At 34.8% G+C, this 27,969-nt stretch overlaps 1 protein-coding gene across 7 annotated transcripts in view; it reads right to left on the reverse strand.

Annotated features, from left to right (window-relative positions):
- The window catches only part of LYST (lysosomal trafficking regulator), a 248,660-nt gene that overhangs the window by 168,025 nt on the left and 52,666 nt on the right, over window positions 1–27,969 (reverse strand). For all 7 annotated transcript variants that reach the window (XM_077168415.1, XM_077168413.1, XM_077168412.1 and 4 more), the window contains exons 4-12: window positions 25,809–25,899; window positions 22,047–24,120; window positions 19,425–20,448; window positions 17,527–17,688; window positions 15,638–15,794; window positions 13,897–14,117; window positions 13,232–13,298; window positions 8,771–8,880; window positions 7,218–7,644 (exon numbers count right to left, since the gene is read on the reverse strand). In XM_077168415.1, coding sequence (XP_077024530.1) covers window positions 7,218–7,644; window positions 8,771–8,880; window positions 13,232–13,298; window positions 13,897–14,117; window positions 15,638–15,794; window positions 17,527–17,688; window positions 19,425–20,448; window positions 22,047–24,120; window positions 25,809–25,899 — 4,333 coding nt within the window. The remainder of the gene's footprint in view (window positions 1–7,217; window positions 7,645–8,770; window positions 8,881–13,231; window positions 13,299–13,896; window positions 14,118–15,637; window positions 15,795–17,526; window positions 17,689–19,424; window positions 20,449–22,046; window positions 24,121–25,808; window positions 25,900–27,969) is intronic.

The raw sequence follows: 27,969 nt of genomic DNA on the forward strand, positions 1-27,969 counted from the left end.
TCCCTGAAAATAAGATATCAGAGAAGGGTTAGTGTCCTGAAGCAGAGGCTCAAGTGGAGAAGATAAGCTTGGTGGGTTGAGAAACTAGAGAGAACAGTCCCTCCACATATGTCCAAACCTTTAAGCATCTGTTATTTGGTGATTTCATTCATTCCGTGGTCTGCAAGAATTAGCCTACCTGCTTTACTTGTCATCATACAAAATGCTTTTTTTTAAAATTAATAAAACCACATACCATACCCTTTACCCCTCACTTTCATTGATCACTAGCATTTCAATCTACTAAATTTATTTTAACATTTGTTTCCCCTATTATTTATTTATTTTTAATCCATATGTTTTACTCATTCATCCATAAGGTAGATAAAAGAAGCATCAGACACAAGTTTTCACAATCACACAGTTACATTGCAAAAGCTATATCATTATACAATCATCTTCAAGAAACATGGCTACTGGAACACAGCTCTACATTTTCAAGCAGTTCTCTCCAGCTTCTCTGTTATGCCTTAACTAAAAATCTACTTAATGTGTAAAAATAACCTCCAGGATAACCTTTCGACTCTGTTTGGAATCTCTCAGCCATTGACACTTTATTTTGTCTCATTTCACTCCTCCCCCTTTCAGTCAAGAAGGTTTTCTCAATCTGTTGGTGCTTAGTCCCAGCTCATTCTAGGATTTCTGTCCCACTTTGCCAGGAAGGTCCACACCCCTGGGAGTCATGTCCGACATAGAGAGGGGGAGCACAGTGAGTTTGCTTGTTGGCTGAGAGAGAGAGGCCATATCTGAGCAACAGAAGAAGAGGTTCTCTTGGGGGTGACTCTTAGGCCTAATTGTAAGTAGGCTTAGCCTATCCTTTGCGGGGTTAAGTTTCATATGAACAAACCCCAAGATTGGGGGCTCAGCCATTGCTTTGGTTGTCCCCACTGCTTGTGAGAATATCAAGAATTCTTCACTTGGGGAAGCTGAATTTTCCCCCTTTCTCGGCATTCCCCCAAGGGGACGTTGCAAATACTTTTTTATTCACTGTTCAAATCCTCCTGGGATTTATCGAGGCATCACTCTGGACAAACCTACAAAATCTCATGCCCTACTCAAGATTCCATGTTCTCATGGTGTTCAATTAAGCTGTCCACATAAGTTATATTAGGAAATGCACTACTCGAAATATAAATTTTGTACCAAGTAAACATTTTTTTGCTTCAGTCTCACACATAAGTTAAAATTTTAAAACATTAATTACCTTCTATTTTCAACACCCTGCATTACTGACATTCCTTTGTTCTTCCTCATGCAAAACATTTTTAAATTTGTACATTTAGTGTATCATTATACACTCTAGCCATTCCTAGATTTTTCATCTCAGTCTTTATTGTATATCGTTCCTTCTGATTTCATTTGTGTCCCCAGGCCTCCTCCCTCTATCAGTCTCACATTCAGTTTCATTCAGTGTACTAACATTATTGTATTACAGTTAGGTAGTATTGTGCTATCCATTTCTGAATTTTTACAATCAGTCCTGTTGCACAATCTGTATCCCTTCAGTTCAATTACCCAATATCTATCCTGTTTCTATCTCCTGATGACCTCTGTTCTTAACTGAAATTATCCAAGTTCATTCATTCATGTTAGTTCATATCAGTGAGACCATACAGTATTTGTCCTTTTGCTTCTGGCTAATCTCACTCAGCATAAGGTCCTTAAGGTCCATCCATGTTGTTACATACTTCATAACTTTCTTCTATCTTACAACTGCATAATATTCCATCATATATATACAACTTATTTAGCCACTCATCTGTTGATGGACATTTGGGCTGTTTCCATCTCTTGGCAACTGTAAATAATGCTACTATAAACATTGGTGTGCAAATGTCCATTTGTGTCTTTGCCCTCATGTCCTCTGAGTAGATATCTAGGAATGGTATTGTTGGGCCATATAATTCTATACTTAGCTTCCAAAGTTATATAATTTTATACTTAGCTTCCACAGTGATTATATCATTTGACATTCCAATCAACAATGGATAAGTGTGCCTCTTTCTCCACATCCTCTCCAGTACATGTCATTTTCAGTTTTATTGATAATGGGCATTCTGGTGGGTGTGAGATGATATCTCATTGTGGTTTTGATTTGCATTTCCCTAGTAGCCAGGCAAGTTGAGCATCTTTTCATGTGCCTTTTGGCCACTTGTATTTCCTCTTCTAAGAAGTGTCTGTTCAAGTCTTTTGCCCATTTTGTAATTGGGTTGTCTGTCTTTTTTGCTGTTGAACAATCTCTTTATATATTCTGGATACTAGACCCTTATCTGATATATCGTTTCCAAATGTTGTCTCCCATTGTGTAGGCTGTCTTTTTACTTTCTTGAAAACTTCTCTGATGCACAGAAGTGTTTACTTTTGAGGCATTCCCATTTATTTATTTATTTATTCCGAATGCTCATGCTTTGGATGTAAGGTCTAGGAAACCGCCTCCTATTATAAGACTTATACGATATTTCCCTATATTTTCTTCTAACAGTTTTATGGTCTTAGATCTAATGTTAAGGTCTTTGATCCATTTTGAGATAATCTTTGTATAGGGTGTGAGATATGGGTCCACTTTCATTTTTTTGCATGTGGATATCCAGTTCTCTAGGCACCATTTATTGAAGAGACTGCTCTGTCCCAGGTGAGTTGGCTTGACTGCCTTATCAAAGATCAATTGTCCATAGATGAGAGGGTCTATATCTGAACTCTCTATTAGATTCCATTGGTCAGTATATCTGTCTTTATGCCAGTGCCATGCTGTTTGAACCACTGTAGCTTAATAATATGCCTTAAAGTCAGGTAGCATGAGACCTCCAACTTCATTTTTCTTTCTCAGAATACTTTTAGCTATTCAGGGCACTCTGCCCTTCCAGACAAATTTGGTTATTGGTTTTTCTATTTGTGAAAAGTAAGTTTTTGGGATTTTAATTGGTATTGCGTTGAATCTGTAAATCAATTTAGGTAGAATTGACATCTTGACTATATTTAGTCTTCCAATCCATGCACACAGTATGCTCTTCCATTTATTTAAGTCTTCTGTGATTTCTTTTAGCAATTTCTTGTAGATTTCTTTGTATAGGTCTTTTGTATCCTTAATTAAATTTATTCCTAAATATTTTATTTTATTTTATTTTATTATTTTTTTCATGGACAGGCACCGGGAATCGAACCAGGGTCCTCTGGCATGGCAGGCAAGCATTCTTGCCTGCTGAGCCACCATGGCCCGCAATATTTTATTTTTTTGGTTGCAATTGTAAATGGAATTTTTTTCTTGATTTCCCCCTCAGATTGTTCATTACTAGTGTATAGAAACACTACAGATTTTTGCATGTCGATCTTGTAAACTGCGACTTTGCTGTACTTTTTAGCTCTAGTAGTTTTTCTGTGGTATTTTCAGGGTTTTTGACACATAGTATCATATCATCTTCAAACAGTGAGAGTTTTACTTCTTCCTTTCCAATTTTGATGCCTTGTATTTCTTTTTCTTGTCTAATTGCTCTGGCTGGAACTTCCAACACAATGTTGAATAACAGGAGTGATAGCGGACAACCTGTCTTGCTCCTGATCTTAGGGGGAAAGTTTTCAGTTTTTCCCCATTGAGGATGATGTCAGTTGTGGGTTTTTCATATATTCCCTTTACCGTGTTGAGGAAGTTTCCTTCTATTCCTATCCTTTGAAGTGTTTTCAACAGGAAAGGATGTTAAATTTTGTCATATGCCTTTTCTGCATCAATTGAGATGATTATGTGGTTTCTCTGCTTTGATTTGTTGATATGGTATATTAATTGATATTTTTATGTTGAACCACCTTGTATACCTGGGATGAATTCTATGTGGTCACGGTGTATAATTCTTTTAATATGCTGTTGGATTCAATTTGCAAGAATTCTGCTGAGGATTTTTGCATCTATATTCATAAGAGAGATTGGTCTGTAGTTTTCTTTTTTTGTCATATCTTTGCCTGGCTTCGGTATGAGGCTGATGTTGGCTTCATAGAATGAGTTAGGTAGCTTTCCCTCCTCTTTAATTTTTTTGAAGCGTTTGAGCAGGATTGGTATTAATTCTTCCTGTAATGTTTGGTAGAATTCACATGTGAAGCCATCTGGTTATGGATTGTTCTTTTTGGGGAGCTTCTTAATGACTGATTCAATTACTTCTTGTGATTGGTTTGTTGAGGTCGTTTATTTCTTTTCGAGTCAATGTTGGCTGTTCATGCCTTTCTAGGAAGTTGTCTATTCATGTACATTGTTAAGTTTATTAGCATAAAGTAGTTCATAGTATCCTCTCATTACTTTCTTTATTTCTGTAGGTCAGTGGTTATGTCTCCTCTTCCATTTCTGATTTTATTTATTTGCATCCTCTCTCTTCTTCTTCTTGCCAACCTCATTAAGGGTCCAACAATCTTATTGATTTTCTCAAGAACCAATTTCTGGTTTTGTTGATTTTCTTGATCATGTTCTCAATTTCCTTTATTTCTGCTCTAATCTTCATTATTTCTTTCCTTTTGCTTGCTTTGGGGTTAATTTGCTGATCTTTCTCTAGTTCTTCCAAGTGGACAGTTAATTCCTCGGTTTTTGCTCTTTCTTCTATTTGGATCTATTCTGTTTGGGGTATGCTGCACTTCTTGAATCTGTAACTTTAAGTCTTTCATAAGAGTTGGGAAATTTTCAGTGATAATTTCTTCCATTAGTTTTTCTCCTCCTTTTCCCTTCTCTTCTCCTTCTGGGACACCCATAACACATATAGTCATGCACTTCATGTTATCATTAAGTTCCCTGAGTCCCTGCTCATATTTTTCCATTCTTTTCCCTATATTTTCTTTCGCTTGTTGGATTTCAGATGTCCTATCCTCCAGTTCACTAACTCTATCTTCTCCCTCTTGAAATCTGACATTGCAGGTTTCTATTGGTTTTTTCATCTCTTCTACTGTGTCTTTCATTCCCATAAGTTCTGTGATTTGTTTTTTCAGACTTTCAATTTCTTCTTTTTGTTCATTCCTTGCCTTCTTTATATCCTCCCTCAATTCACTGATTTGATTTTTGATGAGGTTTTCCATGTCTGTTTGAACATCCTGAATTAATTATTTCAACTCCTGCATCTCATTTGAATTGTTGGTTTGTTCCTTTGACTGGGCCATATCGTCAATTTTCCTAGGATGATTTGTTATTTTTTGCTGGTGTCTAGTGTTTAATTACCTTAAATAGTTTATTCTGGAGATTGTTTTCACTTTTTTTTACCTAGGATTTTCTTGCTGGATGACTTTGTTCTCTGTCTGTTCTTTGACATTCAGTTCAGCTTATTCTGGACCTCTAGCTTAGGTTTTGTTTAACAGATTAGAATTTTTCAGTTCTCGTTTTCTTGTTTCTTACCCTGCCTGTATGGTGCCTTTTGTCCCCCCTTAGGAGGATCTACTTAGGTATTATAGAACCTAGCCAGATTTTCCCAGACCAAACTGGCCTCCTGTCAAGAGGAGAGTCACCTGTGTCTGTTCTCCCTGATGGTGAGACCCAGAAGACTGAAAGGCTTTCCTATGAAGCCTCTGGGTTCTCCATTTTTCCTATTCTTCCCAGTATGTGGTACTTGTCTGCTTGTGGGTCCCGGCAGCATAAGGTGATGTGGTACCTTTAGCTTTAGCAGACTCTTCCTGCTGGGGGTGTGGTGGAGACAGAGGAGAGGTTGTAATTTAGTTTTAATCACTTCACTTTTCCAGACCCTGTGATTTGAACTTCTTGAGGGAGGGATTCCACCTGAGCTGGGCCATACCCCTCCCCTGGGAAGGCTCAGGCTCCAGACAAACACTCAAACAAGCCTAATTCTGCTTATGTCTGGGCAGTAGAGCCCGAGAAGCCTTGCAGCTGTATCCAAAGAGTAGTAGCACAGTCACCAAAACAAAAAGAGAAAAGTCCTTTTCAGAGCAGGACCCCATTCCTCGGGTTTGCCAATCAAGAGCTTAAGTTGGTACGTTGCTCTGTGTATCTCCAGGTTCTATGGTCCCCTCCTTTCCTTCAGGGCCCAGTCCTTTTCAAATATAAAAAACCTCCATTTTTCCTTTTTTTCTTTTTCTATCAGCCCTACCCTCTCCGCACCAGAGCAAAAACCAGCTACCTCCACTTTTACTGGAGATTCACCTGAGCTGAGGGCCAATTTTTAGAAGTCAGAATTTGTTAATTAATTCCACTATTGGAGTTTGGTTTCGCTCAGCCCCCCCCCCTTTTTTTTTAACATGGGCAGGCACTGGGAATCGAACCCGGGTCCTCTGGCATGGCCACATGAGCCACTGTGCCTGCCCTCAGCCCCTTCTGCTGGTAACTCTCTTTCCTTTCCCCTCTGGGAAGCAGCCTGTGGGGGATGGGTGCCAACCACCACAGTTTGGGGAACTTACAGTTCTGGGTGGGCTTGCAGCCGACCCACACTGGAGTACGCTGTGTGTCCGGTCACTGACGTGGCCCCCACAGTTGTTCTGCACTGTTCCTGGCTATTTATTAGCTGCTCTGGAGGACGAACTAAATCCCATACTTCACTAAGCCACCATCTTGGTCCTCCTCCACAAAATGCTTTTTAATGAACAGTTTCTTTCTGCCCTAGCTATATGAGAAAAAATACAGTTTCATAGCACCATGATAGTGGTTCCTCAATTACAGGAAAGTCTGGAATGAAATTTATTTTAACTTTGGAGAACTGATGAATTTAAACATTCTGTGATGGGGACTATGAGGGGAGCACTAAATAAGAAACAGCATGGGAAGGAGAGCATGAAATAAAAGAGAGAAAGGAGATGAAGTGGGAAATGATACTCACAGGTGCTGGGAAAGAGGTAGCAGAAAGACAGAAAAATGGCTATAGGGATTTATTCTTTTCTTTTCTCATAGCAGAAGCTACCCTAACCTGGTAATGGGACCCGGTAAGAGGCAGGATAAGTTGCTGATGACCCAGAAGCAGTTGTATGTGTGGTGGGCCTACAGAGAAAAAAAGAGAAACCTATAAAGGGAAAAAGTAGGGAAGGAAATGGCATTTTCAAGGCTATCTGGCCACCCAGGCTTTGGTAAGTGAAGACCTGCTAGCACTAAGTAAAGACATAAAGTGAAGAATATTTTAATAGTAAGTTAAAACATCTTGGTATTCTTAAAGCTCAACCAAAACTGCTGTGTGAAAAATCTTAAGTATAATCAGAATACCCTGGTATCCTACCTGTTCCATCAAAACTGCTCTCCCGTACAATTAATGATTCATTTCTTTTCCTTATCTTCTTTCCTTTTTCTGTTGTACTCTCAGCTTCATGGGTATACTCCACATTAAACCACAATGAAACACTGAAGCCCTCTGACAGGTGTGGCCAACAGTTTTGCCCCAGCAATGGCAAGTGGATTGGGGCTATGTGCCAAGAAGAAAGCAGTTGATGGGGAAAACTTTCACTATCAGCTTCTTTCTTACTCCGTGAAACTCGTGCTCTTCTCAATAATCCCATGGCCTTACTGTTTAGAATCCCAGAACACTTTTGGGATGAAACACCATTGCTTAAATTTGGGGTATGCATTAAGGGGAAGGTTAGGTATTGTGAAGGGCTCATAGTAATATTAGTTTCAACAATTTTCAGAATGCCCAGAAGAAGAATTTCCTAGTGAAAAACAGAAAACAGTAAACAAATAAAACTTTACAATCACATTAAAGTCCAGGTTACAAATGTAAATACAAACATACCCCACACACAATCAACATTCCTGTTTTAATACTTTCCTATCTACCGTATCAATAATATTTTCACTTTTGTGTAGTTAAAATTAGAAACAGGGCTTCTGTTAATGAGGTATATAATCTCTTGTGATTAACTCATTTTAAGTATAAATGTTTTGCTGGTACACATGTAAAATTTATGAGCTGGTTTCAAGTATTAGAATTAAATATAAAAATTATATTAGGAATCATTTATACAAAATGCTTATTTCCAAGTAGACTAGTTGTTCTCTCAAATTACTTTTAAATAAGAGCTATATCCAGAGATCTTACAAAATCTCCAAGTTTCTCAATGTTATTACAGCATGATTGACTTTATAAAATTGAGTACTCAGCTACTTGTCAAGTTATCAAATAAGCTTCCCTTTAGCCAAGCTAATTTTCTTTCATCTGTATATAACAAACTGAAATAAGGTTTTAAGATTTAATCACAAGTTTTTCGATAAGCTGGAATACAGATTGTACAGAAAAGATAAGCAAGAAAGTGAGCATATAATCCAAGGAAAGAGCAATAACTAAGGAGACACATAAGAATGTAGAAGGTTTTCTATTCTGTTTTCTTAGATTTCTAGTTAAGATTTCATTATAAAAATGGGTTTCCTAGCAAAGAACAGTTTAAAAGCCACTAAGATACATTAATGGCAAGGAGAAGTGGTAGAAGATCATTGAAGAATGGATAATGATTTTTTTAAACTCATACTCAAATTCCCTTTGTAATTAAAATTATTTTGCATTTCTTAACCACAAAGATTGGGATATAGTGGGGTAAAGAGAGATCCCAGTGACATGTCTGGTTAGCCAAGATGTAAGTGAAAATGGAGTTAAAATATGAGCAAAGAAAAATATAATTGAGTATCTAATAATTGAGCACATAATCATTGAATACATAATAACACTGAATTAACTGTATTATAATCACATTTTAAAAAGAGTGTTTAATTATTTTCAAATAATTTAAAAATATATTCTTTTTGAGTATATGAAAAATTTAAAAATCATAGCATATTTACTGTACAAGGAGATTTCTCCAGAAATATTCTCAAAAGAAGGGTTAGCTCTTCTGAACATGTCCTTGAACTCATCAAAGACACCACAAGATCCACCAATGCTCTCTGGCATGCTAAATTAAAGAAAGAGGGAAAAAAGTTAAAGCTAGTACAAAATTAAAAGAATTGAATTAAGAACTTCACTGAGAAAGATCGAATACTATTATTACACCTTGAATGAATCATAAACAATTTAATAATTCCAAAATGTGCTGAAGAAATAACAACATGACTAAATGCAAAGCATCTACCAACTGACAAAAAAGAGGAACAAAACCACTTTTCTTAAAGATTAGTTAGCTCTAAGTAAACTAAAGGAATTTAAAGAGGCATAAATCAATACAGTATTTGTTAATTAAATCGACAGCCATCTGGATATCATAAAATAGCCTCTTACCTTCTCATCTTGAAAATGTTTAAATTATAACCAACACTTTCTAAGTAGAAAATTAGGTCACAGAAACGAAAGTAGAAAGAGTGAAGTTTCTGTACATACTTATATATCACAAAGAATTTAGTTTCAGCATTTTCTCTTTTCCATCATGGGGTTTAGCATAAAATATGAATGATAATATAAAAGTTTATAGAATTTTTTAGAATATAATATTAACTAGTAATTGTAGAGCATATTACAGAGTCCAAAGTGGTTTCACATATATTATTTCAGCTGATCCTCACCAAAAACAAATGCATATAAATTCATTATTATCTCCATTTTAGAGATGACAAAAACAATGCTGAGATAAAACCTGAGGTGTACCCTGAATGACAGATGAGTTTGGAAGACCTGGAGGTCAGAGAATAAAAATCATGCTTAAACAACATACTTTGTAGAAGAAGTAAGTTGATTCAGTAATGTAATAATAGGTATAGCCAGAAAGAAAAATTGTAATAAGACCATAAAACAGAATAAACCTTTTCCTTAAAACAACATAAACCCATTAAAGATCTCTGAGTAGGAAAGCAATATGATCAAAGTAAATTGTGTATGCTTAAATTTCTCTCAGTTAAAAATCTGATGGGTCCCACTTCAAAATGGCAGGATATATACATATATTTGCTTTTGTGCACCACTGAAAACTCACTACACTAAAAGTACAGAATTACAGAAAGGAAAAAACCCTAACAGCAAAAATAAAAGGCGGGGGGGGGAGGGGCAGAATGGGGATGGTGGCAGTAGACATTGGGGTGCATCCATGAGAGATTAAAAAATATTTACTGAAGATGGAGAAGTGGATAGGTAAAAGAGAAAACTGTAGCCTAAAATCCCTTTGAATTACAAAGAAAGCCAGAGGAATAAGGATTCAGTCTATCCCTAAAGACTGAAGAAATAAGGAACGAGAGATTGAGGAAGTGAGAATAGGGCTGAAAACACAGGATTAATAATAAAAAGCCTATCTATGAGCACCCATCTCCCTTCCTCAGTCTGAGCATTGAGCATTCATATAGTTTAGTTTTTACTTTTAGGCCAAAATCCTGATTACAGAATATCCCTTTAGGAAAGAGGCCAAAAAGGAAAATAAATTTACTTTCACAACACTGAAGGAAATCTCCAACAGCTTTCTTAAATGTAAATGGGAAAAAAAAGGCTCACCAACTATTTGAGAATCAGCAACCTGAAAAGAAAAACCAAAATATAAAAATCAAACTGATAAAGTAACTTTAGAGGAAAAAGAGATAATTGTGGAGATGGAAGAAAAAAATTTTAATGTCAATTATTATACCCAGATACCTTAAAGACAATATTAAAACCTTATATGAAAAAGGAATAATCAGAAAACAATCAAGCAGAAAAAGAGCTCTTAAAGATTAAATGATGATTATCAAAATTGAATAAAGGGATTAGAAATAAAAGGACCAGAATGTAATTAAGGAACTGTCCAAGAATACTATCACGCAAAAATTAAAAAGTGGATAATATGAGAGAAAAAATAAGACACATGCAAGATCAATTCAGAAGACCCAAGATTATAAGTAAAATGCAAGAAAAAAGAAATCAGAGACTATGAAGTGACCTTAGATTAGACCTTCATAGATATCACACTAAAAGCACAGCAACAACAATAAAAAAAATAGATAAATTGGACTTCATCAAAATTAAAAACTTTTGTGCAAAATTAAGTACATTGTGAAGAAAACAAAAAGACAATACAGAATGGGGAAAATATTTTCAAATCATATATCTGATAGAAGCGTTTGCATCAAAAAATTATGTAAAAATTCTTACAATCCAGAGTGGGCCAGGTGGCTCAGCAGGCAGAGGTCTCACCTGCCATACTGGAGACCCGGGTTTGATTCCCGGTGCCTGCCCAGGCAAAAAGAAAAAAAATTCTTACAATCCAATTATAAAAAGACAAAGAATCCAAATTAAAAATGGATAAAGGATCTGAATAGACATTTCTTCAAAGAACTCCAAAGAAAATATACAAATGGCCAACAAGCACATGAAAAAAATGCTCAACCTCATTAGGCATCAGGGAAATGCAAATCAAAATCATAATAAGACGCCATTTCAAACCCACTGGGGTGACCAAATCAAAAAGACAGATAATAACAAGTGTTAAACAGGATGTGGAGAAATTAGAACCTTCCTTACATAGTACTAATGGAAATGTAAACTGATTCAACCACTTGGGAAAACAATCTGGCAGTTCTTCAAATGGTTAAACATAGAGTTGTCATAGGACCCAGCAATTCCATTTCTAGGTAATTACCCAAGATAAATGAAACATATCCACATACAAACTTGTACATACATGTTCTTGGCAGCATTATTCAAAATAACCAAAAAAAAAGTAGAACAATCCAAATGTCCATCAACTGATGGATGAATGGATAAATAAAATGTGGTATATACATACCAAAGAGGATATATTCAGCCATAAAAAGAAATGAAGGGGAGAGGTGCTGAGTAACTTTACAGTGGGGAAACTTGACAAACACTACTTTATCCAGGTGATCAAGGTGAACATCAACAGTCACAAATTATGTTGATAGTATGTACTCTTGATTCGTTATAATGGAAAAGGCACTTTACTTCTGTGTTCTTCCTTCCAAAAACCTACAACTCCAGTGTAATCATAAAGAAAACATCAAACAAATTCCAATAGAGGAGTATCTACAATAAACCTGACCAGTACTTCTCAAAACTCTCAAGGTCATCAAAAATAAGGAAAGTCTGAGAAACTGCCATAGCCAAGAAAAGAACAGAGAGACAAAACAAGTAAATATGGTATTCTGGATGGTGGTCTTGAACAAAAAAAGAATATTAGGTAAAAACTAAGGAACTCTGAATAAACTATAAATTTTAGCTAAGAATAATGTATGAATACTTGTCCATTAACTATAATAATATAGCATACTAATTTAAGATATTAATAATAAGGAAATCTATAAGGGAGAGAAAGGATAACATGGGAACTATCTGTACTATCTATTCAATTTCTCTGTAAAACTAAAACATCTCTGAAAAATAAATTCTACTAATAAAAAAATATAAAAAGCATCCACACAAAATAAAAAATAAAACAAAACATGATTTTAGAAACTGAAAGCACCATACATGTTACAACATAGATGAACATGGAAAATATTATGCTAAGTGGAAGAAGCCAATCATAAAAGACCACATATTATGTGAGTCTTTTTTTTTTATGAAATATCAACAAAAGGCAAATATATGGAGACAGAAAGCAAATTAGTGGTTGTCAAAGGCTGGAGGTGTATGGCGATAGGTGGCTTAAGGGGAGATAGGGAGTGACTGCCAGAGGGCTTTTTTTTTTTTTTTCATGCTGATGGATATGTTCTAAAATGGATTGTCGTGATGGTTGTATAACTCTCTGAATGTTCTAAAAACCACTAATGTGAATTATATCTCAGTAAATCTGTTATAAAAATTATAGAATAGAATTTCCCAGAACAAGATGGTAGTAAGTCTTCAGTCTTCTGAGGTACTGCTGCCCATTACACATAACCTGAACTTAATCATGAAGAAACATCAGAAAAACCCAAATTAACATTCTAAGTATGTTAGCCTTAATTCTCCAACTAAAAATTAAGTTTCATGTGGTTGGAAATCATATTGCATATTCATTATGCATCTCTCAAGTGTCTGAGAAATTACTGAGTATAGAGTAAGCACCCAGTCACTATCAGTCCTTGCAATGCCACTTTTATGTATATGTAATCTTGCATAATTCACTTAATCCCTTGGAATCTAATGTTTCCTGTTGAGAAACTAGTGCTATTTATACTATGTCGACATCACTGGGTGGCTCTGAGGAACAAATGAGATAATGTATATAAAGATGCTTTTTTAAATTAAAGAGCAATATGCCAATGGAAGCCATTGTTACCAACTCTTCATTTCATACAAGGACAAAATAATTTCAAAGATATTGTTTCAAATTAACCATTTTAGCTCACCTTGGAAATCCGAATCAGCCTGTGTTAAAATATTTAAGAACCCTCCTAAGAGAATTTTCACAGTTCCCTGAAGATTAAAAAACAAAACATAAGAAATTAATCTATCTCCCAAAAGAATGAAGCAATCATAATGTTTTAGTAAATTATTTGATAAGGGTCTACTATAAATACATATGTGTGTGTGTGTGTGTGTGTGTGTGTGTGTGTGTGTGTGCGTGTATGTATATATATATATATATATATAAAAATTGAAAAATAACAGGAAAACATGTTTTGCATAGGATTACACATAATTTTCATTTTCTTTTTCATACTGCTTTTAAATTTCTGATTTTTCATACTATTTTTATATTTTGGTTTTGAAAAATGTTATTCTATTTTGAAAATGTTTAATTTATTAAAGTTAAATGCAATTTTTTAAATGTTGCCCTATTCTCAAAAATACTAGGATTAATCACTAAACAATGACCACATTAATTTTTTACTGTTACTTTAAAGAACTAGGAATTACAAGATTTTGGAATGCCACTTGTAGGTAACCATATATAAGGCATTATAAAAGGTAAGTAATCATCTCAAATAATTTTCAGACAAGTTTGGGTACAAATATGGAGATGGGAGAGTCTGATAAATATAAATCACATTTAACTAAATGCATCTCTTACCTGTTGCATGAGCAGAGAAATATTCTTTTCTTTCTGTCTGATGATTTTCAAAAAACTCTCAAAGACATGGGCAAGCACATCAAGTTTGGCTTTACTCACAGAAAGTAAATTTAATTCCAGCATACAAATCTCAGGATATATTATTTCCCCTTGAGGCAGGTTTTCAAGTAAGTAATTTGGACAGCTTGATGCACTGGAATCTTCTGCTTCAGGCTTTAAGTCTACCCCCAAAAAGGGAAAAAGAAAAGATTATTTTTATCCCCTGTACAACGAATAAATAGTTCAAGCCTTATCATCATTTAGAAGATCTAGTGGCAAAGGTGTTATTCATGAAAAGCTGTTCATAAAATCTTTTCCTAGAACAAGAATTTTGATTGTGACATATATCCTGAATAATCCAATCCTATGCATATTTTGAAGATTAATGAGGAGCTTTAAAAGTAATTTTGATCTTCAATAAAATTACAAATACTATCAACAATAATTTTTATAGATGTGATGCAGACAACACATTCTCTGACACAACTAGAAAAAAAATAACATACTAAACTTTCTGATTCCTAAATACCTAAAACCCAGGGATGTTCAATTTGCCTGCCTATGCCTCTATGAAAATAGTTAAGTTTGGCTACTGGTTGGATGAATTCTATATAGACTTTGTATTTTTTATAAATGAGAAATAGATATTGCCTCACTGAATATTACATTCTGCAAATTTTTTTATACTCTTAATAGACTTCTTTGTTCTTTAAAAAAATATTCATTTGGTTTAAAAAATTATAAATTTCCACCTAAGACAAATTATTTAAATTGGGATCTAATTAGCAAACTTATAAAAAAGAAAAAATTCACCATTATAAAATATATTTGTTCTGTGATAAAACCAACTTACCATTAAACCAATATTTTCTTAAAAAGCATCTGTTGTGGGTCCATAAGTTTCTTTAATTAAGACATCAATGATTATTCCCATTCACTCAGATGGGAAAGAGAAAATTGAGTTTGGGGAAAATAAACCGTGAAACTTAGTGAAGACTAACAGTACTGGGACATTCAGAAGCCCAGCATAAAAAGATGAAGCCTTCCCAGGAATCTCTTGGCTCTCATCAATCTATCTTTTTTTTTCATTCTATCCAAATTTAAAACACTGAGGCAAACGATCATACCCAGTGCTAATGCTCTATCCTTAAGCAAAGTTGGCCTGTGGTGAACAAAGACGAAATCTATGCTGCAGCATCAGTGGTTATCATAGAACGCTATTTGCTTTCATTTTCCTCTTTAGTCTTTATAGCAAACTGCTCTTCTTGCCAAGGTTTGCCTGGCTTGCTCTTTTTTTATTTATTTAGGCCTCAATGTCAATATCACCCCTTCAAAGAGGCCTTTCCGGACTACCCAATCACTGTCACAGCACCCTATTTTATATTCTTCATACTGTTTATTTCTGGTATTTATTGTTTGTCTTTTCCACAAGAATATACAGTATATGAAAAGAGGACTTTGTCCTTCATCCCTCTATTCTTAGGCACTCAACCAATATTTGTGATAACAAAACACATATCACTGTTTTAAGCTGCACGTATGAATGTGTATGTTGTTGATGATCAAATAAGATAACACAAACACAATTTTTAAATTGTAAGGCAGTATAGAATTACAAAATGGCCTTATTATGAACCATTTTGCTAATTATATAACAATCTGTCTTGCAAATCCAAACATAAGCACTTCAGTGATATTTTACCATCATCTCGGGTTTCGCTATCTTCAGGATTGCTTTCACTATCTGCCTCATAACCTTCTTCTTCAATCAAAAGTTTAAAACTACAACACTGAGACTCCTCAGTTTCTTCCGAAAGATCACCAGGCTGGGATGACAATTCTTCCTCAGATTGATGACTCTACAACATCAATATAATTCAAAGGCAAAAGTTGTAACATTTGCTCATTTTAAATAAAATATTTATTACTCAAAAGCCATTTTAAGAATATCATAAATATTTTGAGAAAAAATCTTAGTAATAAATATTATGCATTATAGGCGGGCCGCGGTGGCTCAGCGGGCAAAGTGCTTGCCTGCTATGCCGGAGGACCTCGGTTCGATTCCCGGCCCCAGCCCATGTAACAAAAACGGAGAAACAGAATACAATAAAACAAGAAAATGTTTAAAAATGTTTCCCTTTCTTCCTTCCTTCCTTCCTTCTATCCTTCCTTCCTTCTCTCTGTCTTTCCTTTAAAAAAAAAAAAAAAAAAAAAAAAAAAAAAAAAATATTATGCATTATAAATTATGCAATTCACTCAGAAAATTTTCCTAAGTCTCAAAACCACTTAGACAACTTGATTAACATCTCAAAAAAAAAAGGAGTTTCTCACAGATTAAGCTATAGGTCATTCCAGTTTTACTGAAAAATAAATCTATTTAAGAGAGTGCATTCTAGTCATACAATGGCAATAATTAAAAACCACAATGAGGTGAAATTATACTTCACGAATTTAATTCTAACAAGTAGTTTTATACATTTATTCATGGAAAAATATTTTTCCATAAGGATTTTTATAAATAAAGTGTTTTCTAAATTAAATAGAGAAATAATGAAAAATTTTCAAAGGGATTAATTTAAAGATTTCAGAATGCAATTGTCTATATACAAGCATCTCAGAAATCTCGAGTTCCACATTCACATTCTCTATAATACATTGTGGCATGACATTTTCCTTATAAAAATACTACTAATATCTTCACTTTAGAAAACATTTTCACTTAAAGGAGCTCAGAGTATTCTATCGCTGTGACATCAATAAAAGGTAGCATAAAATAGGTACCTTTAACAGTTTACAGTAAACCAACTGATTCAGAAATATTATGAAGGCATAATTAGCTATTTCAGTAAGTTTTTAAGTTATGACAAAGTAATGTAAAATATTATAGCATAAGAATATAAAGGATCTCATATATATATATATATATATATATATATATATATAGCTAGACCATGGCATTAATAGTGATGTTATCTAAAGATAAAGGACAACTGACAATTAAAAGAAACTTGAAAGGAGAAAGGGACTAACTATGTATCACAAGACTTCAGGAAAAAAAAATCAAAATAATTCTTCCAGGAAAAAAGTGCCAACACAAACAAATAGAAAATCATCATTGCTATTTTCTATAAGAATATGCTATTTTATTTGAGTGGTTTAAAATGAAAGTGAATAAAGAGTTCTGAAAAATTTAAGTGCATCAATACAGGACCACATAAAATAGCTTAGTCATCATTAGGCCTGGATTATCATTTGATAAACTATCAGTCATGTGTAAGACTTATCAAATCAAAGAATGCATTTCTGTCTCACTGTAATTCTTCAGTAAATTTTCAGATTAGATGAAGAAAAGCATGTCATATTGTTCCCTTACTGAATTTATTTTTTATATAAGATAGGGTACTGATTAAATACCATTCATTCCAAATGATGGTGATATGAACCATCAAACACACTTGATCAAATCCTGGTCCATATGTTCTAATCACATTCATCTGTATCCTAGCCTGCCCACACACTTCTGTCTCTGCTAGTCATACCAAAAATAAAACTGAGGTTTACTTGCTCCCATTACCCATAAGTTACTCATACCTTCTCAGTCATAGCATCATTATGTTCAAAATCTGGTGAATGATTCCCCAGGGCAACTCGAAGCAGGGCATCAAATAAAGGCTTTGCTAATTCTGTTTCAGTCACCTTTGATTGAGAAAGATGGTCCCTCATTTCAAACAATATATTTTCCACAGACAAGTTCTAAGGTAAAATAAAAGAGACTAAGAATATTAATAACATGTTTTCAAAAAAACACTACACAACGACAAAATAAATTTTAAGTTAATATTTAAATACAAAAATAGTACATTTATTTGCAGTTGATATGAAAGTAAGATTATCTAACTCTTATAAAAACATCTCACAGTTAAAATATTAACACTTTTATAAAACTCTATTTCATTTTGAATTTCAATGTATTATACATAGCTAAGCTAAACTGGCTATAAAAACAATTGTATCACAAAAAAAAATCCTTGAAATTTCAGACTTGATTAATCATCTCTATATTGTACAAATTCCTTATTCTTAGAAATTCCTTAAGATTCTAAGAATTGTTTCTGTTCTAATCCCTTTCTATCCCTCCATTCTTTACTCCTCCCCTCCTATACTTGAAGGAAGCACTTGCTACTTGTCTAAATCCCTATGCCAGATTATGAGATCATAAAGATGGATAAGAAACTGACTTCTCCCTTAAAGAAGTCTCTGTACAATGTGAGAAACATACATACAGACAAGATATGATGTATATAATACCAGAGCTAAAAACAAAATACTCTAAGAACAGAAAAGGGAGAAGATGCCCGAGAGTCCTGTTAAAAGTGTCTCAGAGAGGGAAAGCGTGAGATGGACAGTGAGGAACAAGTAGAAGACAGCAGGTATAAAAAGAGAGAGAAGAAAACAGGTACAAAGTACAAAAGTAATGGCAAAGAATGGCACCCTGAAAAATGGGTCAGCTCAGTATGACTAACTGCAGCATAGTGAGTGACAGCAGGAAATTAAGCTAACCAAGAAAGCAGAAGCAAGACTGTGAAATTCTTTGTATATTATGTAAAGGAGTATGGATTTTAATTGTGGGCAATGTGGCAGCATCAAAATTCTTTAGACAGGAGGCTGCAACTAGAGTTGGGAAAGCCTGCTGGCTGACAACATATTTAGTGGTGAGTTAATAAGGATAGAAGGAGTTTACCATATTTGAAGATTTCTTAGAAGTAGGCCCTAAGACTGGGGAATTCTGTGCAAGTGATTTATTGTTAAGAAGTGTTCTCAGGAAAAACTTGTAAGGGTATGAGGGAAGCAGAGTAAGTCAGGGGAAGAAGCTAAGCAAAGATCTGGTTTCAGAAGTCTAACCCCAGCTTAATCCTATGAGAAGCTCTGGAGCCCGAACTGCCTTGCAGAGATTGCCCCCTAGCCGTCCTCCCACCAGAACCACAGCCACAGTCATTGGCTATGGGCACCTTTCCCATGCATTTCTAGGTGAGGTGTCTCTCACCAACCAAGAAAAATCCTTCAGAGATAGGTACAGAGGTGAGCCCATGTTCAGAGGTGAGCAGCCAACATCCGCAGAAGCCGGCAGATGTGTACATCAACTTGGTAAAGGGGATCTAGGCTGGGCACCCAATAACATCTCACCAAGATTGTAAACTTTGAACTCTGAAACATAATATCCATTCTTAGTCATCTATACTTAATGCATTATCTAATGCTCTTTAGGGTTGGTAATTTTCTCATGTGAGGGTTTGCATTCCAAACTGCAAGCTTTTGAGGGCAAGAACTGGATCATGTACTCCTCTGTGTTCTTCACAATGTCTGGGGCTGTGCTAAGTGTAGAGGAGCTTCCCAAAACTTAAAATCTTTGGAAAAACAGAACAATAATATTAAGTTAGAACTTTAAAAATATATATTACACAATAGCTGGACTAAAGATAAATTATTACCTGATTAAGTAACTCCATTTCCACCTTTTGTTGACTAGTTCTGGCGCTATGAAGACAAATGGCCAGAAGGGATTCCAAAAGTCGTATGCTCTCAAATGATGTCTCGCTTTCTTGACCTACAAGTAACTTTTCTTCCTCAGGAGCAGATTCAGTAGCTGAAATTTGTTCCTCATTTACAGAAGAAATATGCTGTGACTCTAATTTACCTAAACTGTCAGCCCTCTTTTTCAGACTAGCCAGTTCTGATGGAGTGGGCTCACTTTTTACAGTCAAGGATAATAAATCTTCCTTCACAGTTATCTCACACTGAGAAGTTATGTTTAAATCTTGGTTTTCACTTACATTTCCCTCCTTTTTTTCTTGCCCTTCTTCATGACTTTTGAATAGTCTTTCGAGTAACATAAATATTAATTTATGGCACACTCGGAAGCCGCCAAACCTATAAAATTGTTTCTGGACAACTGAACTCAACATATAGATCCAACGACACATTGACCAAATGTCAGCAGCTTGGCGCATATGTTTGGGAGAAGGTAAAGCGAGGCTCTCAAGAGATAAACATGGAAGTATATGACTCAAAGGCTCACTTGCCGTACTGTCATAGCCAGAAGTATCTTCTGAATCATTGGCAGAATCCCTGTCAGTTTCTGCTTCTTTACTTACACATAAAAATGCCACACAGAGGAATAGGTTTATCGTGTTAATATGAACATCCTGGTTAACAGTCTTCCATTTCTTTGGATAAGCTTCTTTGAGGCCAGCATAAAATTTGCTGAGACTCTGAGGAGAATCTGAATAAGCTTGCTGGTTATGAAAAGAAGTACCTATATTTGAAGATGATGATTCGTTCTGTTCAATATCTATCCCATCAATACCTGGAATTGAAGCTTCTTTCTGTTGTTCCCCTAGGCTGATTATCAAAGCTTCAAATGCTTTTAGGGAATGATGTCGAATACCATCTAAGTAGTTTAATTCAATTATTTGATTTACTCCATTACAACTTAAAAACAAGTTTCTTATTACTCTGTGAGAGAAAAAAAACAAAACATATAAAAGACTTTACATACAGAAACAACTTTTATAAATAGGTAAATATACTATTTATATACATCTTTACTACATGTGGTATATAATAAACACTACCTAATTTGATTAATCAATTATCTGGTTAAAGTTCTTAATTGGATTATGACTGAAACTTCAATTATCTTTCTAATTACTCTCACATCCTTCTTCAACCATTGCACATACGGCTACTACATCATTTAAGAAGAAAGGATAATATGTGTCCCAAATTAAACAAAGCAATTCAAGGAACAGTATTTTTTTCGATAATCTATATAGGTACTAAATTCTGTAATTACAACTACACTAGAGGCAGACACCCTGAGAGGATACAGCACAGGTTTGCTCAGTTGCTCATCTATGTAGTGGTTCATTCAGGACTTTTTGTTTAAGAGCTGCACAAAATAATACAGGGAAAGAACCAAACTGCAGAGCTAAAGTTTTGGAGCTTTGTCTCTGGTTGAATTTCAAAAGCTAAGACTTGAGTCCAGATCACTGGAATCCTGGTAATTACTTTAATATAAAGCAGCTCAGTCATTCGCAACCCTTATTTTGCAAAGATCCAGACTGTCCACAAATATACCAAGGTGTTATAAAACTTTCAAATCAAATTCAGTTCCACTTAAATCAATGCAGAAATTTTTTTTAAATAGATTGTAAGGCAATGATTTAATATCAATATTAGTTTTGAAGTAGTTGTGTTTAGACAAGTAACATCATACATGAAGATTTTAGATTTCTAAAATGGCATATATTTGGTATATTAGATTTTAAAATGGCATATATTTGGCGCATTAAAGGTCAGACTATTTATTGGAAGCAATTTTATTTATAAAATTATATTTCAAGTGTACCAGATTTGATAATCACAAAACTTGAAAAACTCATTGATAGGATTATAGGTAGTATTAATTTTCTTCTTTTTGTTTCTCTGTTTTACCTAATTTTTCTACAAGTACTGCTTAGGTAATAAAATATAAATATGATATCTAATAAATAATAATCCCCTTAATTCCATCGCCTCAATAATTATCATTTTATGAATGTGTATATTTTACATAGTGGTAGATAATTGCGTCAGATTTTTAATTATCCATTTTCTACCCACAAAATATTATAAACATTTTCTGTTGTTCCAATATAATCTTTGAAACACTATTTTTAATGGCTAATAGCAGTCTATGAAATAAACACAAAATAATTTACTTAACTTTTCCCCTGCTGTTAGATAACTGTATTACTTCTTTTTACTTTTTTTTTACAGAAATATATTTAAGACATAATTTTATTCACTGAGAAATGAAAATCAATGATACTATCTTCCTTTCTATAACCACTCCAGTAAAAATAGATATAGTTTGAAATATCTAACATAGGAAGGGAACCTTTTTTGTTAAACTAAAATTAAATCCTAGGAAAAAATAAGGAATAAAAAATATTCATACTAATGATGAGGCCCTAGAGTTATTCGAGTTGGACATTCAAATATAAATACTTCGTTACAAATCCAAAAACACCCAATAAGGAAAAAACATAGATACATACACACATACAAACCTGGATTTAAGCAGTGTAGGCAGTGTTTTTAAATAAACCTGAAGCACTTCCTGGGGCAAACATTGGCTCTGCTGTTTACATACATGAGTTCGAGCTGAAGTAATGTTTAGGCGCTGACAATGATGTGCTAATTCAACTCCTCTCTGGAGAACAGGATTAAATACATAATTATACAACTTCCACTGAACAACTACATTGCCTTTCTGGATTAAACTGCAAATGTGATTTGCAATTTGTATACTGTGTAATCTGTCTTCCTCAAAAACAAAGTTCTGATAAGCTTCTAAAGCATCCCATTTCCACAGCAAGTCCTCAGATCCACTGCTGGGCACGATTCCTTGAAATCTGTAAGAAGGACTGGATAAACTTGATGAAGGTTCAGCAGCACATGAGTTTCCCTGCAGTGTTTCTTCTAACTTGACTAGCTGGTCAGAGTCGACGGTACAAATATTGCAAGTTGCTTTTTTAATTTTTTGTGATATCTCTGCTCCCCCTAACTGATCCAAAATAAGTTTGTTAAGGATATTCAATATATGCTGCTGATAATTTTTCAGTGCAGGCAATTTAAAAGCATGGAGCAAAGGGATAATTACAGATTTGGGGTCCATGCAACAGCATATTCCGACATTATGAACACCTGACAGAATCTGGACACAAGTACTGCTCAAGGAAGCCTGCTGTAGTAAGCGTAAGCACTGATGAGTGCACACTGCAATACAACAGCATCGTTCAGGATAATAAACATCTCCATCTGCAGTCTCTTCAAATGGGTTTTTGGACACTTGATTTTTAAAAGCTGAAACCAGAAGACCTGAGAGATCTCTGTGGTGGTGCATAAAATGAGAATATTCACAGCGTCTGTGCCTTTTTCTTGTACACATTGAATGATGAAGTTGTTCTGCTTTCACTTTTTTGACAGTGCTGATTATTTTCATCACACTACTTATTAGAACTCTCAAGTGATCTGAGGCTTCAGTAGGAACTCCATCTCTTAAAACCAGCCATTCCATCTGAAGAACTGCTGTTTCAAATAAATTAAATCCATGATGTTGAATGAATTCTTGAACCAAATCCATGGCTTGACTGAAGTAGAAGGGATTTGAAGCTGCACTTTGAAGACAACAGATCAGAATCTGTAAAACTCCTTCCAGAAGCTCAGGTAAAAGAAGGGCTCTATGACGATACTTTGAAAACACAAAATCATCCTGAACCTCCTGCAATGTTTTCTTTTGCCTTGGTGCAAAAGGATCAGGCTGCTTGTCTAGGCAAATTCTAATTTTTAAAGCTGCCCTAAGTAATTCAGTTAAATTTTTTCTAAGATTTTCAGGCACCATCTCTGCCACACTAATATCTATTGACATAAGATGCAGCACTGTTCGAAACAGCATCCGCTGAATCAAAGCCACGGGTTCTTCAGTCCAACCTACAGAAACCAGCTGACTCTCCAAATTGTCACTTAGATTACAACAGTCCCCAAAACTTGCTAGGAATTCAGTCAGTGTGGGCACTACACTGGCTGCTAAAGCAGAATTATGATTCAAGGTGATGTCAAACTTAGAAACCTTTTCTAACAAAGATAATAAAACATGACATAAGTCAAACGGAGAATTGTTCATGTTACTGATAATAGACAAGGCAGCTGGCTCACTTAAAATGTCAGTGTTTGACTCCCGTCTTGGAATAATCTCTCTGGAACTTTCTAAAGCCATGGTATCAGGAGGAGTCTCTTTGGTTAAGTGGTCAACTTGAGCTGTAAGGTGGTCTTCTTTAGGAGACTTCGCTACAAAATGCTGCAGCAGATGGGACCTTCTGCGCTTATTCATTGCTATACTTTTTTCATCTGAATTGGCTTCTGAATCTGAAGTGGAAAGCGGTGTCTTTCTTGCATCTCTTATGGAATAGCGATGGGTAATTTTACGCTGTCGCCTGCTTTTTCGAAGAATGTTTACTTTTGCAGAAACCTGACCAGATTCGGTACTTCTTTCTAAATATAATTTTTCCTGAGTAGATCTCTGTGAATTTGGGTTCTTTTCTTTGGTCAGAATTATATCAGCTGAGAATGGTAGATTAAAATCTAATGAAAGAAAGAAAGAAAGCTTAGAATACTTCAGTATGTTTAAAAACTCAATTTGTATAGGTGTTTACCCTCTTACGTAGGTGTTTACCCTCACTTTGGGAGTTTAACCTCAGTATATTTTTACATCAAGACCAAGTTATGTTTTATATCTCCGGGTCAACTTTTTAATCCTAACCTTCTCGCTCTTAACGCCAGGTGGCATTAGTTCAAACAATACAAATTGAGTTTGAAAAGAACTACAAAAACAGAATTAGGAAAAAAAACCCAATTTAAAATCACATATTGCATTCTAACTACAATGTAAGAAAAACTTTAGATTATATGGTATTTAGAACTACTATTCACACCTTTCAAAAAACCTCTTTCAATAGTGCAGCATAGAATTAGTTTATAGCACAGATACAACTGAGAACTATGAGTTTTCAAAATTATTTCAAAATCAACAATAGATACCAAATGTTCTCTAGGACTGAGGTTAAAAGAATTCTTCCAAAATACTTACTGAATGTCATACACTGAACTAGGCACCACACACAGGCTTCACTGTTTCATATTTACTGGCTGGATCCAGGCCTGGCATGTGGGCAGTACTTCACAACTCTGTCTCGGCAGAATGAATCGAGCCCACCTTACTAACTACAAAGATAGGGAAATTGTTCTTTCCCTTTGCAATAATATGTAATGAGATAGAAAATAATGTTGCAATATAGGATGATGAATAAAATCTAGAAATAAAAGATGCACTCTAATTGAGAACAAAATGTGTGCTTTAATTAAAGAGGGGATAAATGAAAAGAAGTCCGAGTCCACTTAAGTAAAGGATGCAGGCAATGAAGACAACTTTCCCAAAAGAACACTAATCAGATTTCTTAAGTGATTAACAATTTGGGAGTTCTACAAATTTAGAATAAAATAAGAGCAGACAATTTTTGAACCACAAATAAGCAAGAAAACATTACAAAAGCTTAGATAACTCTATATGAAGAGAGGCTCACATCAGAAATTTATGAAAACTTAATACCTGTCATTAAAATACCATATAGAAGTAGTTTTTTTTAAAAAAATTAGGTTGGATCCTTAAACAACTCACAACTCACATATCCCAGAAGTGATCAAAGAGGGAAAAATGCTAATTACTACAGTGAAACATTTAAATTAAGAATCATGAACCTAATATAATTATACGTTTTAAAAATTTTCAAAATCATAAATTTAAACGATGTATTGATCTTAAATGTAATAATTCTATACAGCCTTGGAACAAAACATTACTTCAGATTTAACCTTTAAAAACAATATTAGAAAAACTAAAAAAAAGTCATTTATAAAATTCTAGTAATTTAAAGCAATCTTTAGAATAAGCAAAGGAACTTTAATTCCTTTCTTCAAAAATTTTCAGTCTTTCTCTGATATCACATGCCTACATTTAATCCTTTGATAAGCGTTTTTCATGTATTTTCTAATTATTATTACATTCATGTAATCCCAAGAAGCACCAAAATTTTTGTACTGTTGGAAAAAATAAAAATGTAAAGAATTTTTCATTTTAAGTATACTTTAAAAATTACATTACCATTTACCGTTTCGAATCTGAAGCTGTATCAACCAAGAAGTAACTTCTAATGGTTTTTTTCCCAAAAGAAAACTGATAAAGCAAGTGATATGATAAAAGAAAGAAACATTACCTGTTGCCTTTTCTTCTTGAACCGGGATCTTCCATACCAATGGAAGGAGAGACAGGAGAAGTGTAAGGAGCTCTTCTCTACATGTCAATGCCTATATTAGAAACAAAAAGAGTCCTTCATGTTCTGAGGTTAGGAGAAACATCAATTCCTAATGTATTGTCTTGAACTGAACAAAAATCCTTTTTCTTGAAAGGCTGTATTTGAGAAGCTAAGAATCATATTAACCAATCTTAAATCTAATTAAAGCTGTGTGATACATTTCAATTTATAAACCTTTCCAATGACAGAAGAATTTAAGAGTATTTGACGGTATTTAGCACATTCTTGCAGAGGTTTCCACAAAAAGCTGTTATTACTACCATGCACACTGAAAGAATTCCTCACCTATGAAATAACAAATTCACTAGGTGAAAATTAAAAGTTAAGTCCCATTAATTAGCAAACAAGAACATGAAGTTACAAGAAAAATGTGAATTCTTCATGCAGTTACATGTAAAACTCAGAGAACACAATTTTAAAAAAGAGAAAGTGACATTATTAATAAATAAAATACATAAAGATAAAAGTTCATTAGTGAAGGTAATCCAATAAATATGTACTGACAGCACACTGTGTACATGGGACTTACTGTCTTACCCTTATGAAGGATATGGTCCAAACCCTGGAGAAGGTCCCCTCATTTGGCACATAAAATACATACGCACAAACATTTAAAGAACAGAAGGCACGTAGTATGAGTAAGTACCCAGGTGTCAAACAGGTTTTCAGTTTAGGAGTTCACAATAAAGAGCCATCATTATGTGTTAGAAGTGTGTAAATGGGACACAAGCTAGAGAGCTATTCCTTGATGGACACCTGGGACATGGATGGTCAAGGATTCAATGGCAAATCAAGTCTAAATTCCTCAGACCAATTAGTGGGGAGGGGTCTGGGTGACACAATCAGATTTGCTTGTTAGAAGGACTCCTCTAGCCACCGTATAGAGGACAGAATTGCAAAGGGAGGTGGGAAGCAGTCTGTGTTCGAGGCCGGGCAATTAGGCAGACTACTGCAACTACAAACAATCCTGATGAGAAATGAGAAGGGTCTGAGGTCTGCGCCAGTAGAAGTGAAAAGGAGGAGATATATTTTAAAAACTGTAATGACTTGCAGCTGATTATCTATGGGACATAAGGGAGGGAAAATAAGATCTAAAAAGACTAAAAGATTTCTGGTTTATGCAACAAGGTGAACTCTGGAGAACAACATTTAAATAATTAAAGGATATGGAGAGACCCGAATAAAAATCTCCAAAAGAGAGAGAGTGGTAGCCCCAAAAGATAAGTGAAATAGGAATTTAAGAGAAAAAGGCAGTTGAGGAAAGAAAGAGGAGTCAACAGCATCAACGCTGTTGTTTAATTGTGTACCTGCTTAGTTAAACAGAACAACTGTCTAACTGTTCTGTAGTTGTAAGATAATGGCTGAAAGCATTTAGCAACTAAAAGGTGACTAGTGATCTTAACGAACACAGTTCTAATGGAGTGATTAGGGTGCAACTCAGATTACAACAGGTTGAAGAGTCAAAGGGAACTGAAAAAGCACAGCCAAAGCATTCAGACTGTTAAGAAAAGGCTAAAAATTCTTCAAAACAAAAATCTACACTCCTTTTCAGGCTTAGAAGACCCTTCCCGACCTGATTCCTGTTGCTCTGTCCGGCCTCAACTCCCTGACCCCACCCCACGTGCCCAACTATTACGGGTTTCTTGAACACTACTGGTCACTATACTTCCCCAAATAACTTCTTCACACACACTGCTCCTGCAATTTCCTCATCCCCATTCTCCCATCTGCCAAACTCCAACTCACTCTTCAGGTCTTAGCTATTCTGTGGGAAGAGGTCTCTCATTCCCGCTAGGCTTCATGTTCCTGAATTTCTTTTTTAGAGTAACTATCTTGTTGAACATTTGCTTACATCTGAATATCAATTTTCTTCTTTCATTCATTCCACAAATATTTACTGAGCTTCTACTATGAACCAGGCACTGTGCTAGGCACTTTGGATGCGATGGTAAACAAGACAGACAATATCTATATCCTTGTGAAGCTTCTAGCAGGGGAGACAGAAAATAATGGTTACAAATGAGAATATTTCAGACAGAAAGCCATGCTATGAAGAAAATTA

This window comes from Tamandua tetradactyla, chromosome 7, assembly GCF_023851605.1.
Source record: "Tamandua tetradactyla isolate mTamTet1 chromosome 7, mTamTet1.pri, whole genome shotgun sequence".
Classification (NCBI taxonomy): domain Eukaryota; kingdom Metazoa; phylum Chordata; class Mammalia; order Pilosa; family Myrmecophagidae; genus Tamandua; species Tamandua tetradactyla.